Raw genomic sequence first — 17,196 nt, forward strand, 5'->3', positions numbered from 1 at the left:
TGCAAGAAACTTTATACAAAAAATCAAATCATTCACTCCAGTAATTTCAAATGAGTTTAAAGTGGTGTGTGAAAATGACCTTTCTTTAGACGAACTGACCAGTGCAATGCAGTCTATGAAGAAGGGTAAATCCCCAGGCACAGATGGCCTAACTCTCGAATTCTATGCATACTTCTGGGAATCTATAAAGAGGCCATTACTTAGAATGTACAATGAATGCATAATTAATGAGGAATTATGTACTACCATGAAACAAGGCCTTATTAACTTGATACCAAAACCAGGCAAAGACCTTCTCTCCCTTGACAACTGGAGGCCAATCACTCTACTAAATTTAGATTATAAAATTTTATCACTAGCTCTCGCAAAAAGGTTGAAAACAGGCTTATCTGACATAATTAATGAAACTCAAACTGGTTTCATGCCTAAACGACATATAAGCTGTAATATCAGACTAATTTTGGATCTCATAGATTATTCAAATTATATTACCTCTGATGCAATCATTTTGTTCTTAGATTTTTACAAAGCATTTGATACCATCGAACACAAATTTTTATTCTCTACTCTAGAGTTATTTGGATTTGGTGAAAAATTTATAAAAATGGTTAAAATGATATATAAGGACATTAACAGTTCAGTTCTCTTACAATTTGAAACTTCTAATAGATTCCCTATTAACAGAGGAGTCAGGCAGGGTTGTGGAATCTCCCCCTTTCTGTTCTTATTAGTTGTGGAACTACTTTCTTTGAATATTCGAAATAGTCCTGATATTAAAGGGTTGACCATTTTTGATCGTGAGATTAGAATCTCACAACTTGCGGACGACACAACCCTGTTTTTAGAAAACACAATTCAGATTGCAAAAGCTCTTAAAATTATTAACACCTTCTCAGAGGCTTCTGGTTTAAAATTAAATATTCCTAAATGTGAAATTCTTTGTTTATTTGATAACCTTGAAACATCCGTGAATAATATACCAATTAAAGATAATGTGAAATATCTCGGCATCTACATTTCCAAGAAAATCTCTCTTAGGCAAGAAATTAACTTTCTTCCTAAAATTAAAAAAGCAAAACTAATATTTAACAATTGGCTTCAAAGAGATTTGTCTTTCCTTGGTAGAGTTCTTTTAATAAAGGCAGAAGGTCTGTCTCATTTTATATACCCATCTTTCTCATTATTTGTACATGATAACACTTGTAAACAAATTAATAATCTATTGTTTAAATTTTTTTGGAAAAACAAACATCAACATTTGAAGAAACATGTTCTTTGTGGTAAGAAAGCTGATGGAGGCTTTGATATGATTGATTTCTTTGACATAAATTACACTTTTAAGGTAAACTGGGTTAAAAAGTGTGTCAATGCACCCGATTCTATTTGGTACTTTATTCCACACAATATTTATAAAAAAGTGGGAGGTCTTAAATTTCTGTTATCGTGTAAATTCTCTCCATCTTAACTCCCCATAAAACTCTCTAAATTTCATGAACAGGCACTTTTGGCATGGAAACTTTGTTTTGTTCACAATTTCTCCCCACATAAAGAGAAGCTATGGAACAATGAATGCATTTTATTAAAGAACAAGTCGATCTTTCTTAAGAATTGGCATGAAAAAGGTATTGATTATCTTTGTGACATGCTAGATCCTCAAGGGAAATTTTATTCCTATTCTGAATTTATGTTTAAATATAATTTCCCTGTTGTTCATAAGGAATTTCTTACAATTGTTAAAGCTATACCTAATAGTCTTGTTTACTTAATGAAATGTCATTTATCATTTCAAGTGATTGTAAAAAGAGAGCCAATTTTTTTGGTGGATGAGAAATGTATTTATGACCCAAAGTGTAGCAATAAAATTATAAGAAATGTGTTTCAGTCAAGGAAAAAAATTACTCCGAGGGGAAAATTTGTTTGGAACTCTTTAATTGACAAGATTAATTGGAAAAAAGCATGGCTATTACCATATAAATTTTGTATCCCTAATAAAGTAAAAGAAGTGCATTTAAAGATTTTGCATAATATATACCCCACAAATGAGAATACATCCAAATTTGGTAATATTAATTTAATTTGTAATTTTTGTAATGTCAGTATTGAATCCACAGTTCATTTGTTTTTTGAATGTCCCCTTGTTAAAACTTTTTGGATTGATTTATCTAAGTTCTTTTCCTCGAAATCTAATGCACATTTTGATTTTACCTTATGTGACATATTTTGTTACCTTTCTCATTGTAAATATAACATTGAATATATAGGAAATGTATTTATTCTATTGGGAAAATATCACATTCATAAGTGTAAATTTTCTTCAACGTCCCCAAAATTATATAATTTTCTTTGTGATGTCAAATACATAATGACTACACTTAAAAATGTTAATAACAAAAAAAGTGCCAAACTTGTGAAATTGTACAATGACTTAATGAACATCACATAAATTTTCCTTTTACAATTGTACCTTTTTAGTTTATACATGCAGTTTATATTATTTCTATATTTTTTATTTTTTATTTTTTATTTTTTTTTTTACTTTACTTTTATTAAGTTAATTTACTTATAGTTTAATGTTCATTTTTTTCAATGTTTTTGAAAATATAATGTCATCCATTATTATAATGTAATGTCGAAGTTATATATACCTGTAATAAAAAAAAAACAAAAAAAAAAAAACCTAAGAGATACTTAGCGTACAAAAGTTTAGGGAAATGCACCATAGGTTTAAGAGAGCGGTAAAGGTACAACTTAAGAACTACTTAGCGATAAGAAGTTTTCAAGAAACCGGGCCCTGACTGTTTCTTCACTTATTCATTCCTGAATATAAAGAGACACAGTATGCAAGAGGACTGAACATAAAACACTTTACTCAAGAGGCTAATTCTACATCTAAACTCTACTGCCACTTAAATAAAAAACTGAATCAGTTATCTTCATGTACAGAGGCATCCTTGTATGAATTGGTGTTTAGATCACATTTGTCTCAGACTGCAGCGGCTGTAAAAAAAAAAAAAGGCAAGCTCTACAGCAGGGGTCTTCAACTAAAATTGCTTGAGGTCCGGTAAATAAACACTCCTCACCAGCTAAGGTCCGGACAACCCAAAACAGACACTGATGCTTTAGGTGTATCCAATACATGTTTTAATATGGATAAACATGTCTTTTGGTATGTATAAACAGACCAATTTACATCCTTTACAAATTGGATCTCATTTTAATGCTGTTCTATTCTGTCCTTTATGTTGTTTTGGTACAAAATAATTTAATTAAACCAGTAAGAATGTCTGACAAAAATATGCTGAAGGAAACTGTGCAAAATGCCTTCACCTCTAAATCTGAACAGAACATAAATTAAACATTAACAACTTAAAAATTATCAACTCCTTTACTATTTCCCCATCTGTAAAGGGCTTGTTATGTTTTCCTAAAATCCCCTGTATTCTTAGTGAACGTTCATATGTTACTGTAGTTGTTGGGCGGTGAGTGAGTGAGAGAGGACCTGTGTAGATCGCTCATACTGCACTTTAAGTTCATTTATTTTCCTCGCCCTTACCTTAGACTGCTGGGGGTAAGTTTTTTCAAAGTGTCAATGTTTAGCTTTATAATGGCGTTAAATGTTTCCACTTGACAACCGCAACAGAGTCCGAGCAAATAACACACACAGGCCTTGTAGAGCTTGATGCAGGAAGAATGAATGCATATTTTCCCACCCATTCATCGTGGAAAACTCTCCAAATCAACTTTTCAAATTTTGTAACATGACATTTTTTTTTTTTTGCGCTAATTTGTCTGTGCGCTGCTCTCGCTTTCTGCTCTCTTTAGTGCACGCATGACTGAGCATCTGAACGTATCAGTTGGCGTAGCAACCTGTGGCGCTGTAGGACCCAAATGGCTCTACTGAGCTGACCTTCACGTGCCCGATATACATTTTCTTTCATTAGAAAATAGAGTTTTATATATATATTTTATTTTATTTTATTTTATTTTTTTCTTTAAATACTAAGTCAAAAGGCTTTGTGGTCCGGATGGACACATCTCACAGTCCGGATTCGGACCGGGGTCCGCCAGTTGGCGACCCCTGCTCTACAGCAACAGAGGGAGAAGCCCCTGTTTAATTATGTGCCAAAATGTAACAAACAAACACAATCTGCTTTGCAAAGAAAACAAATCGACTTTCTCACAAATGCAGCGTTTTGCAAACAAACACAATCTGCTTTGCAAAAAAAAAAAAAAAAAACTTTCTCACAAATGCGCCAACCTATTTTCTTACAAATGCGGCAACCTATTTTCTCACAAATGCAATGGAGCAACTTCCTCTTCCAAAACATCAGACGGCGCTATCGGTCAATTTACTCTATTCTCCCGAGACTTCAAACAACGTGTTTATATGATTTACCCTTATGTCCCAAAGGAATATGAGTGGGGAAAAGTTTTGAGGCGTCTATTATATATCCAGACAGCCAGACATTCACCCTGTAGGGGAATACAGTTATATCAAACCACAGTTGCATTTTAATTAACTATTAAAGGCTAAAAGAACTGCCATTGGCTTTTTATATCCATAACAGACGTATTAGACATGATGCATCAAAACCTTTTATAATTAGTGATCATATCTACATTTAAATAATCTGTCTGTAGTACAATTCTACATTGTAGACAGCTGTTGCAGCGCGAGGTGTAGATATAGTAAGATGCAAGAATCATTGTATTTAGACTGCATGAAATTCATTAAACTTTTTACAAGCAGGTTTGTAATAGAATTCTGTCTGTAATTCAGTATGTTTACTGTTTATTTAAAGCCCCCCCCCCCCCCCTTATACCTGGTTTAAACCAAATGAATACATTGGTCTGAATGAGTCTACTCCGTCAGGATATTTTTATAAGCACGAGCCCCGTCTAACTGGTCGCGGTGGTGGTGTAACTCAGAAAATTAGGCCCAGGTTTAACTCATTTGAAGTGCTCGTCATTAATGTTGCACTTAATGAAATACATAATAAACCCGCGCTATATTTTACTCTGGCCACCATGTACAGACCCCCAGGGCCATATGCCGATTTTCTTAAAGAATTTGTACATCTGCTATCAGACCTAATTGTTAACTCTGACAAAGTGTTGATAGTAGGTGACTTTAACATTCATGTAGATGATGCTAATGACACTTTAGCCCTCGCATTTATGGACTTACTAAATTCCTTTGGGGTTAAACAAAATATAAATGGATCAACTCATCGCTGTAATCATACGCTAGATTTAATTATATCCCGTGGTATAGATGTCTCTAATATAGAGATTTCACCTTAAAGTGATATCACAGATCATCACCTCCTGATATATACTTTACCCGTAGAACAGATTAGCTGTGTTTCCCCACGTTATCGATTTGTTAAAAATATGAATCCAGCTACTAAAGACAGATTCACAAGTAATCTGCCGGATCTGTCCCAAATTCTTATTAGACCCCTAAATGCAGATGATCTAGATGAAGTGACTAGCAGCATGGGTACTATTTTTACCAGTACATTAGACACTGTTGCTCCCATCAGATAAAAAAAAGTCAGAGATAAAACACTTGCTCCTTGGTACAATAGTCATACTCGCGCCCTAAAGAGAGCAACCCGTAACCTCGAGCGAAAATGGAGAAAAACTAAATTAGAAGTTTTTCGAATTGCGTTTAAAGACAGTATGTGCATCTATAGACGGGCTCTAAAAACTGCTAGGACCGAGCATCTTAGCCAACTGATAGCAAGAAACCAAAACAATCCCAAGTTCTTATTTAGTACAGTGGCTCGCCTAACTAAACCTAAGATGCCTCCACAACATTTTAGTAGTGAAGATTTTATGGACTTCTTTAATGAAAAAATCGATAGCATAAGGAAGAAAATAACAGAGGTTTAACCTCTAATAGCATCTCATGATTTAGTTCAGCCTAGAGCTTCACAGTTAGATTTTCAGTGCTTTACAGGTATAGGACAGGAAGAGCTGTATAAACTTATCACCTCGGCTAAATCAACAACATGCCTGTTAGACCCAATACCAACCAGATTTTTAAAAGAAGTGATGCTTACAGTTGGAGAGCCAATTCTAAACATTATTAATTCTTCATTATATCTAGGTCATGTCCCTAAACCTTTGAAGCTGGCAGTTATTAAGCCGCTTCTTAAAAAATCTAATTTGGACGCGAATGAAATAACAAATTACAGACCAATTTCAAACCTTCCGTTCATATAAAAAATATTAGAAAAAGTAGTATCAGCTCAAATATGCACATTCTTGCAGGAAAACAACATCCTAGAAGAATTTCAGTCAGGTTTCAGGCCCCATCATAGTACAGAAACTGCACTAGTTAAGATTGCAAACGACTTGTTTTTAGCTTCAGACCAAGGCTGCATCTCAATACTAGTCTTACTTGATCTTAGTGCTGCATTCGACACCATAGATCATAATATTCTCATAGATCGCCTACAAAATCATATAGGTATTCAGGGGCAGGCATTAAAATGGTTTAGATCATACCTGTCTGATCGATACCATTTTGTAGATCTAAATGGAGTACCGTCTGATGTAATGCCAGTGAAATATGGGGTCACACAAGGGTCAGTTTTAGGACCTCTCCTGTTCTCAATTTTCATGCTTCCCCTGGAAAACATCATTAGAAGGCATGGGATTAGTTTCCATTGTTATGCTGATGATACCCGGCCCAAAAACCAGCACACAATAGCTTTCACAATTCAGCCTGCGTTTAGAAGGATGTACTGTTACTACCAGCTCAACAGTAAAAGACCTGGGCGTAATATTAGACAGTAACTTGTCTTTTGAAAATCATATTTCCAATATCTCAAAAACAGCCTTTTTCCATCTTAGAAATATTGCCAAACTTAGGAGTATCCTATCCGTATCTGATGCAGAAAAGCTAGTTCATGCATTCATGACCTCCAGACTGGACTATTGTAATGCATTACTAGGTGGTTGTCCTGCATCCTCAATAAACAAGCTACAGTTAGTCCAAAATGCAGCCGCCAGGGTTCTCACTAGATCCAGAAAATATGATCATATAACACCTATATTATCATCCCTGCACTGGCTACCTGTTCAATTTAGAATTAATTACAAAATAGTACTACTTACATACAAGGCTTTAAATGGTTTAGCTCCCACATACCTAACCAGTCTTCTAATACGCTATAATCCACCACGTTCCTTAAGATCACAAAACTCCGGACTTCTGGTAATTCCCAGAATTTTAAAATCTACAAAAGGGGGCAGGGCATTTTCATATTTGGCTCCAAAGCTTTGGAATAGCCTTCCAGACAGTGTTCGGGGAACAGACACGGTTTCCCAATTCAAAATTAGACTCAAGACGCATCTCTTTAATCTGGCATACGCGTAACTCATCCCATAACCTCATATTCCAGTACACCTATCCTGAATGGCAACTACGCTAATTCTCTCCATCTTTTCTGTATTTTTCTACCCATCCCGAGGCATCTGGAGATTGTGCCAGCTTTAGTAGACAAAGGCCAACCCTGCGAGGTTTCTAAGGCATCTAAAGAAGGACCAGCTCCAGCTGGATTCTGCTTTATGATGGCTGGAGCTACCATCCTACTCCTGTGCTTCCAGTGATCCAGACCCCACCTGCCTTCTGCGCCTACTGACTCCCTGTGCTGAATTGGACTTCATGTTAATCTACAAAACGTCTGTTATATTGAACTTTCACCTTCACAACACACATGATGTTATTTCTATCTGTTATCACCCAGATGAGGATGGGTTCCCTGTTGAGTCTGGTTCCTCTCAAGGTTTCTTCCTATTGCCATCTCAGGGAGTTTTTCCTTGCCACTGTCGCCGTCACCCTTGGCTTGCTCATCAGAGACATTTCATTCATTATTCATTAATTTCATTTCTAGATAATAAGACACATTTTTCTCACACATACACACTTCCAAATAATTTCTTTTCTTTTCTAAAAAAAAAAAAAAAAAAAAATTCTTTACTTTTTTTGTGAAGCTGCTTTGAGACAATGCCCATTGTTAAAAGCGCTATATAAATAAAATTGAATTGAATTGAATTGAGTTATAACTTTGTTAAAAATTATTTAAATGTAAATATGATCACTTATTATAAAAGATTTTGATGCATCATGTCGCATACGTCCGTTATGGATATAAAAAGGCAATGGCAGTTCTTTCAGCCCCACCCCGATCTGCAGGCTGCAGACAGGGGTACTTGTGAACAAAGAAGGCCAAGCCATCAGGAACAGGAGGGGGCGTTATTCCAAAGATTAAACAATGGTTATGAAAGTTACACGTTACGTCGTTACTTTTATATCAGATTGTCAGATTTAATAAAGCTTGACGACGGGCAACAAAAATCAACCAGGAATTTGTTGTCAATCGGCCGCAATTTAATTCAGCAAAGCTGAACTGACACAAATATGTTTTATATTAAAACATAATCATTTTATGTTACAAACATTATCTGTATTTTATGCTAATATATAAAACAATCAAACAACATTTTCCTCTACATATCTGTGTGTAGACATAAAAAAAATAATTTTATGATCAAAAGACCTGGCAACAAATCTGACTTTTTTCTTGTTCACTTCTTCATTTTCGGTACACCACGAAAAGGCTCCATAAATGAATCCAGAGAGAAACACAGTATGCAAGATGAGTGAACATAAAACACTTTATTCAAATTGGTAATTCTATTTCAGCAACTACTTTATTATATGTTTTCAAGGGACAATACTATAGAAATAAAAATTGAATGTAGAGGAGTCAATGTGCAGAACATTGGTATATTGCAAGTATAGCAGTACAGATTACCTGTCCTCTAACAATAACTCAACATGCAGATGTCTAAAAAACTGGCATCAAAAATGAGTACACCTTAATTGAACATGTCAAAACTGTTTCTAATGTGTCACAGCCTTAATGCTTCTGGGCAAGAAATTCACTAGAGCTGCACATGCTGTTGCTGGGATCCTTTTCCACTCCTCCATAATGATATCACAGAGCTGCTGGATGTTAGACACATGGCACTTTGCCACCTTCCGCCTGAAGATGCCTCACAGGTGCTCAATATGGGTTAGGTAGACATACTTATACTGTACTTGGCCACTGACAAACATGAACATAAGAAATAGGACATGTAACTTTGCATGGTTAAAGATGGACAGCTTCTATCACTTTTGTTGCCAGCTATTTTGGCAATAATGGCTGTATGTTAAGTTTATTTTCAGATGACAGTAAATCTATCCAGTTATGCAAGAGGCACATTGACTATTCTAAAATATATCCAAGTTTCATTTCTATAGCATTGTCCTTTGAGAACATACACTTAAATGTTACCTGAAATTAGAGGGGTGTACTTACTTTTGTAAGTGGGTGCATGTATATACCATTGTATGTATGTATGTATGTATGTATGTATCATTAATACTGATGATAATATTATCCTGTATTATTATTGTTTGTTAAAGTAAAGGTTAGCTCGGTTTCATGTGAAGAGAAAAAAGTGGATCACATGGTTATGATTACTTTGAGTCTTAATTCAGAGGGCCACCAACTGGCAGCAGGAGGTTTCACTTTTAGAACTATCTAATATTTTGTAGATTACTTTCACCTGATTTGGTTCTAAATTAATTATAATTATGTCAAGACACAGCTGATAAAGGAATTTGTGTTAAAACTGTAAAGGAATTTGTGATACATTGGACTGTGTTGGCATGGCGTGGATTTAAAATAAAGACATAATAAAATATAAAATAATGTTCTCATGTCTGAGCAGTAAAATTTCTAATGTTTCAAAATATTTTACCTTGATTATGAAACATTACAATGGAATCAAATACTCTGAAAATGGAATTTCACAATGAAAGTCACAATGTGTTCTACAGGCAAAGGAGGTCTAGAGAGATAGCACTGGGTGAGGTTGGCCTTTTTGTGGTGGCAGATATACAGCTTGTATTACTTGGTATGTTCCCATTGGGAAATATCATATATTGTAATATATTGTTTAAAATATATATATAAGATATGTAAATGCATATATACCTTAAAATATTTAATATGAATGTATTTCATATTATTAATTTAATTAAATATTTAATATAGTTGTTTTCATAAATATTTAATGTATATGAAAGATTTAAATATATTTCTTGCAAAGTATATGAATTTACAAACATATATGACGTTTTAATTTTTTTTTTATCATATAAGGACAAACATGAAGTTTTAGATATATTTTAATGAATGACTTTTCTGCATATGTAAATATATTTCTAAAAATCTATTATGAAATATATTATTGATTCAGTTTAAGCTGTAATATGTTGCAATGTTATGACTGTGTGTGTGTGTCTCTTATCAGTTTTCCGTGTGCTCTTACCTTAAAGTATAAAAGTACAAAATACACAAACCCCTCTCTCTCAAACAAATCCTCAATAAGGGCATAAGCCCCGAGAGGATCTCCAGCTCGCGTTAACAGTGGACCTCTGTTTATGTCGTGTTTTCAGTTTTCTTTTGTTTCCTTTTTGTTCATTAATCAATAACCCCTTGCTGTCTCCATATGGAAAGGTCTTCCTGTGCGTGTCATAAGCACACTCTCAAACTCCTGTCATTCACCCCCTTCTAAAGCCCTGCGTTAGGGCTCTTACATACCACACCACATAACAAAGGGAGGTATATTTTAATATTTTACCCCCAACAACAGCACTGAGATGTCAAACTACCCCAGATGAACTTAGGTCTCCACCATAAATTCTTACTATATTTGTGAGTCAAGGTGTCATACCACATTTCCACATTATATTATACATTATTATATAATGTTTACAGGCAGGATTGATCTAGGCCCTCATGGTGTTTATGCCTGACCTTACCATCTGAACATTCCAGCATAAATCGATACTTCTCAGACCACGCAACATTTTTCCAATCTTCTATTCTTCAATTTTGGTGAGCCAATGTGATCTGTAGTCTCAGTTCTTTCTTATTAGCTGACAGGAGTGGCACCTCATGTTTTTTGTTTTGTTTTTTTTGCTGCTGTGACACATCTGCTTCAAGGTTTGAGGTGTTTTAAAATAAACAATACCTTCTATATACAGTGGCCATATGTTTGTGGAGACCCGAGTATGATTGCCTTCTACATTGCTGCTACAAAGTTGGGATCTCACACTTCAAAGTTTGTCCTAGGGGCCTAAGATTGTGTGTAACTAGCCAGCTGTATATAGGTCAAGTTGTATACCAACTTAGAGTAGCATTTATTTATGCATTCTACATTATATCAGGTTAAAATAATTGTAATAATTAATTTTTTTTCTGGCACCTTATGACAATATTTATTTTCATTTGTTTGCATTAAAAATATGTAACATTAGAAAGATTCTTTTACAGCCATGCTCTTTAAAGTAAAAAAAAATAATAATTGGTATTTTAATATAAAATAAATTTTATACCCTAATCAGCCTAAAACACTACTGTTGGTGAATTTGCATGTTCTTTGCACATTTTTTGTAAATGTTAAGAGCTTAAGGTAACAAGAACTTGAATTTTGCAAAATTATTGACAGAACAAACAATTTTGCACAGTCAGAAAAAGAGTCAGTGATCAGTCTAACAGTATCTAGCATGGTATACAAAGTTTAAGTGTAAGTATGGAGAAAAAATATAGATAGATACAAGTGACAGCAAATTTGGCTCCTGATAGTGTACTTTTATAACAAATAAAACAAGGATTCCACTTTTATTCATCTAAAATTAGAAATGAAATTAATTTGAAAATAAGCTGACTAATTAAAATGCAAATCCTTAGTCTTTAAGTTTTTTTTTTTTTTTTTTTTTTTTTTAAACAAAATTGGTTACAAAATGTGTTTCCACAGTTAGAATCAGATATTTACAACAGTATAATGTCTTCAGATGTTATAAGTCCACTGCTGGGTTTCACTGTGCTTTCGGATTTCATAGATTTTGGTACCAAGGATAAAATATTTTTCAAAATAGGAAGGCTGATCTATCAAGAACCATAGGTGATATATTGCTAGAATGGAGAGTGACATTTCGGGCTTGGACTATTTCTCAACAAACCTATTTGATAATTGTATTGACGAATAAGGTTTATATTACAAATAAAATATCGAGAAAAAAACCTTTTTATTTACTCTAATGGTTAGAGTCTGAAAATAAACAAACTTGCTAAAGTATCTATGTAAAATCTAAACATTTCTGATCATACAGTATAAATCGGTATTTAGTAGTATGTTTGTTAAGAGTTAAGGTAAGATACCACATAAGTATTTAATACTGTATATATTGCATAGATATAAACATGGCCTGTCTTAGTTATTTAAACGTCTTAAAGGTATAAAGAATCGGAACACAACAAATTCTATTGGTTATTTTATGTTGAAATTTATTTGCATTCACATGTACAGGGTCAGATTTAACACGGAAATAATTTGTTCGTTTCATATTCAGCATTTAATGGTACTGTTTTCCCAGTGCGGAGACTCCGACAGCCAGGAACTTCTGCAGAGCTGCCTGCACTTCAGCTGTGAAGCCAGCACCCAGGGTCGAGGCAACTACAATGGTGATGCAGTCAGCCAGCAGCTAGAGGAGGAAACAGGGGAAACACAATGAACACAAGTTCAGGTAGAAAACAGATGATTCGTGTTGATCTAGTGTAAAGCTGCCAGAGGAATAGAATAAATAAAAAAAATTTAAATGTCAGTTAGGTTATAAATAAGACTTATGTCAAATTAAGACGCACCCTGAAGTTATCGGGATCCACATGCAGTTTTTCAGAGTGCAGCACACTCAGTTCAGCGTAAGTGCCCTTAATGTTGTCCAGGTTCTTCACAGCTTTCTCCAGACCACGCATTACAGTCAAGCCGTGGGCAGCAACATTGGGATTTCCTGCGATGGCAGCGGCGTTATACAGGTTTCCAAATTTACTGAAATACCTCTGGGTCCATGGGTACACGACCAGACATCTGAGAAGCGTTGAAAAGAATAAATACAATTTTATTAAATATTCTCAAGACATTTACCTGATTATTTATTTTGGTCTAGTTATAGATATTTATGCATGAATGTACCTTGTCAGTGCCTGGAGACCAGCAGACTCGTAATCGATCTTGGAAAAGATGTCCTGGATGGTAGTACGCTCGAAATCTGTCCACGCAACCATGTTGACTTCTGGGGTTTCAGAATGTTTTGCTGAAGTCTAAGTCGTGTCATTTCTGTCTTTTTATGCCACTTATATATGCCTCTGACCCTGCCTTCCCGGACCCGGCCACAATGGGTGTGTTCAGTCTCACAGTCTGAATGGTTCTGATTAGATGTGAACAGATCATTTTATCTTTTAAATAAGTGTGTTGTCATGATGACTGGTCCTGCTTTTAGATTGTTTGGTAGTAACTAGTCATTATTATTCTTCCTCGTATTCTTCCCCTTATTCTTATTATTAGTGTTACAATTTGGTCAATCTTTTTAAAAAAATAAAATAAAAAAAAAACATTAGCTAACATAACTTGTGTACAATAACCGAAATCATAGAAAGACTATTTTTTGAGGTTGCACTCATGAAAAATCTGTTGATAATGTATTTAAACAAAAATGGCAGCATGTTCTTGGCAGCCTACTCAAGATCTCAAGTTTAATAAAAAAAACAGATATGACCTATTGTATTAAACTGATAAATAATTGATTTTCCACTTTTACTGCAGAGTTTGGGTTGTGGAAAAACAAAGAATGTAAAATATTAATAATAATAATAATAATAATAATAATAATAACATTATTATTTTTCTGTGCAATTAAATAAAATTAATCTGTATACATATATACAAACAGTGCTCAGTGAATTTACCTCAGAAAATGAGTAGGGCTACAGTGAAATAAACGAACAAATAATAATAAGAAGAAGAAGAAAAAGATGAAGACATTACTGAAAAATAGGACAAAACATGTCCAGTACATAACAGACTCACAAATAATTAATTTTAAATATGATCAGATTTATGAGCTAAATTAACTCACAACAGTAGTTTTTCAAATACTTAAAATGTTGTTTATTTTATTTAATAAAGTGCCCCTCCTAAATTTAATAAAGTCCTTGTCCAGAAAAAGGGTTCAAATTTTCAAATAGCTTAAAAAACTGATTTAAATATATTTAAAAAATGACTTATTGTGTGCTAAATAAAATAAGTACATATTAATTAATTAATTAATTAATTAATGACTGTTACAAATTCATTCATGAAAATTTGACTTTTTTGGATTTTTGTCAACACTATCAGACATTTCTAAAAATTGAATAAAGTTAAGCAATCTTAACGTTGCAAAAAAGTTAGTCAACCGAAACTTCAAGGATTTTTTATTGTTCTCTATCCTGTTCAACAGCTTACGTTCTTAAATGTTAAAAAATTGTAAAACGTTTTTTTTAAAGATCTGACATAAATATTGCTGTGTTCATAACAATAAAATGTAAACACTATATTTCTTAAAAATTATATTTAATTTGAATAATAAAAAAAAAAACAATGAATTTTAAGCACAATAAATATGTATCTAGCAGATGCTGGAAAAACAAACTGGGTCCCACATATAGTTCAGGAGTTAGCTAGCATAGTCCAGTTCAATTCAACTTTATTTGTCACAAAGCAGCTTTGCAGAATTTAAAAGAAAATTATGGAAATTTGTATAAAATGTGTAAAAAAAAAAAAAAAAAAAAGTGTATGAAACAAAGTTATTAGATTCTCCCAGATGAGCAAGCTAAGGGATGACAATGGCAAGAAAAACTCACTCAGATGGAAATAAGAAGAAACCATGAGAGGACAGGTCCAGAGCGTGTCTAGATCAATGGCAACTCAGGAGCAACAGGTGTAGCTCAACAGGGAGAGAGAAAGGGAAGAGAAGTTAGGTATGGTCACAGTAACAAAGTATAAGGTGAATGTATAATGTAAACGCCATCAGGAAATTCATCTATGGTGGTACCTTATTGTGTAACAGTGTTTACAAATACATAAAAATTATATTTAATTTCACTACTTAAAACACTTTTAACATTTTATGCAGTAAAAAAGTGTTTTTGTTAAGTCCAAGGTAATATTAATCTATTGTTTTCTTTTAAAGCATAATTTATTATTAAAATGTACAGTTTTTTTTCCAGTAGTGCACAATCTGCTTATGTTTACGACTGATGTTTATTTGTAACTTATTAGAGACCCTGAACAGGGGAAGGTATTCCTGAAAAGTGAGAGGGAAAGATTGAATAACAGGGCAAAAGAAGGCAAAATGAAAAACGTAAATGATCTGAATGAAAGAAAAAAGAGGAATAAAAGAAGGGATTGGAAACATTGGGAGGCCTGTGGCAACTCGACACCCCTCCAGTATTTTATGCTGTGGAATGTATTAAATGTTACAACCACTATTTAAGTAAGCCTTTTTTAAAGTAAAAAAAAAAAAGTAAAAAAAAATAGTTTTGGTCTGTATGTATTATTAGTAGTAGTAGTAGTAAATTGTTCCCAGAATTAAATTTCTATTGAAATAGTACATTTTTAAAAATTAAGGAACAGTTTATAACTATGATTACTACTTTACTGTTTTTAGGAAAAATAGCGAGAATGGACTTTTTCAAAACTTAAAGTACAGTACGCCATTTTTAATCCTAATTGAATTCTAAAAAAGGATTGGATTGGATTTTAAAATAATTATATAACGGGCAAAAAAAGACACTAGGTTATTAGACAAAATCTATGTTTTTAAGAAAATAAGTAAAATTTAAATACATTTTTTAATGTGTGACGATGTTGACAAAAACCTTGCAATGGATTAAAGAGGTTGTTGTTTGTAGAAAAATTGTATAACTGGGAGTTGTTTTTTTTTGTTTTTTTTTAAACATGGTTAAAAATATTTGTTTTTTAACTAAAAACTGACTTTCAGGTAATTGGATTATCCTTAATTTAAAGCAATTTTTTAGCACAGTTAAACAATTTTAAATAGCCTGTTTCAGGTAAAATGACCAAAATGACAGGGCAATTTATCAGGTTGTTTCTATCTGGCATGAACATTATCTATAACAAGCAGCAGAAGCCTTGTCTAATCTTGTTATATGTAACATAAGTCCTACTTGCTACGTTGTTGAGGTGGGTCGGGGGTGTGCCCGGTCTGAGTCTTTGTATAAAAGGCTAATTGGTTTTTGAGGCAGTTCACAGAAGGCTTCTCCAAAACCACTCTGTAACCATGAGTCTCTCTGCTAAGGATAAAGATGCCATCAAGGCCTTCTGGGCTAAGATCGCCCCAAAGGCTGAAGAAATCGGTAGTGAAGCTCTGTACAGGTAGGTGCCTGAGTAACTCTTTTTCTTTAGTATTTATTTAGATTCTTTCCCAGTACCGAGGGCTAACTTTATGCAACGTGTCTACGCAGGATGCTGACTGTTTACCCCCAGACCAAGATCTATTTTTCCCATTGGAACGACTTAAGCTACGGCTCTGAGCAAGTAAGAAAGCATGGAAAGGTTATTATGTCTGGAGTGGGAGAGGCTGTGAGCAAAATCGATGACCTGACCAGTGGGTTGGTCAGCCTGAGCAAGCTGCATGCTTACCAACTGCGTGTTGACCCGGCCAACTTTAAGGCAAATACATTTTAATCCCACCCCAATTTTCTCTTAAATATTTAAATCTTGTTTTTCATGCTTGTTAATTACTGGTGTTCTTTCACTTTACGTTGTAGATCCTGTCCCACTGTTTGCTTGTGGTTCTGGCCATGCTGTTCCCCGCTGACTTCACTCCTGAGATACATGTGGCTATGGATAAGTTTCTCGTTGCCTTGTCCCTGGCTCTCTCCGAGAAGTACAGATAAGACGCTCTGCAAGCAACAGAACTGAGACACCTACATGCACAATATGTCTTTTTCTGATAGTAAATGTACATGTTTAAACTAAATAAAAGCCAAAATGATTGTTGGCAGGTTAGAGAAAATATCACTGTATTCTGTGTCTTCTTTGAATTTTCATAAATAATTATTATTGTATTCATATCATGCCTGTGGGTAATAGTAGTAGTGGATGGGAAAGTCAACGAATGCTATACAGATATTGTACACAAATCCCACACTCCCAACTAACACGGCAAAAGTGAATTTACAAAAGTGAAGATTGTTTAATAAAATCTAATGTTCAAAACAC

General features: G+C 34.0%; 2 protein-coding genes across 2 annotated transcripts; one reads left to right on the top strand and one right to left on the bottom strand.

The window, feature by feature from the left end:
* Positions 1-12,402: 12,402 nt before the first annotated feature.
* Positions 12,403-13,273, bottom strand: LOC128518854 (hemoglobin subunit beta-like). The gene is made up of 3 exons (XM_053492197.1): positions 13,105-13,273; positions 12,777-12,999; positions 12,403-12,616 (listed from the first exon to the last, which is right to left on the bottom strand). The coding sequence occupies exons 1-3, from the start codon at positions 13,194-13,196 to the stop codon at positions 12,488-12,490; spliced, it is 444 nt and encodes a 147-aa protein (XP_053348172.1). The 5' UTR covers positions 13,197-13,273; the 3' UTR covers positions 12,403-12,487.
* Positions 13,274-16,200: 2,927 nt separating this feature from the next.
* Positions 16,201-16,992, top strand: LOC128518859 (hemoglobin subunit alpha-like). The gene is made up of 3 exons (XM_053492202.1): positions 16,201-16,347; positions 16,437-16,644; positions 16,743-16,992. The coding sequence occupies exons 1-3, from the start codon at positions 16,253-16,255 to the stop codon at positions 16,869-16,871; spliced, it is 432 nt and encodes a 143-aa protein (XP_053348177.1). The 5' UTR covers positions 16,201-16,252; the 3' UTR covers positions 16,872-16,992.
* The last annotated feature ends 204 nt before the right edge of the window (positions 16,993-17,196 follow it).

This window comes from Clarias gariepinus, chromosome 3 (assembly GCF_024256425.1).
Source record: "Clarias gariepinus isolate MV-2021 ecotype Netherlands chromosome 3, CGAR_prim_01v2, whole genome shotgun sequence".
Lineage (NCBI taxonomy): Eukaryota > Metazoa > Chordata > Actinopteri > Siluriformes > Clariidae > Clarias > Clarias gariepinus.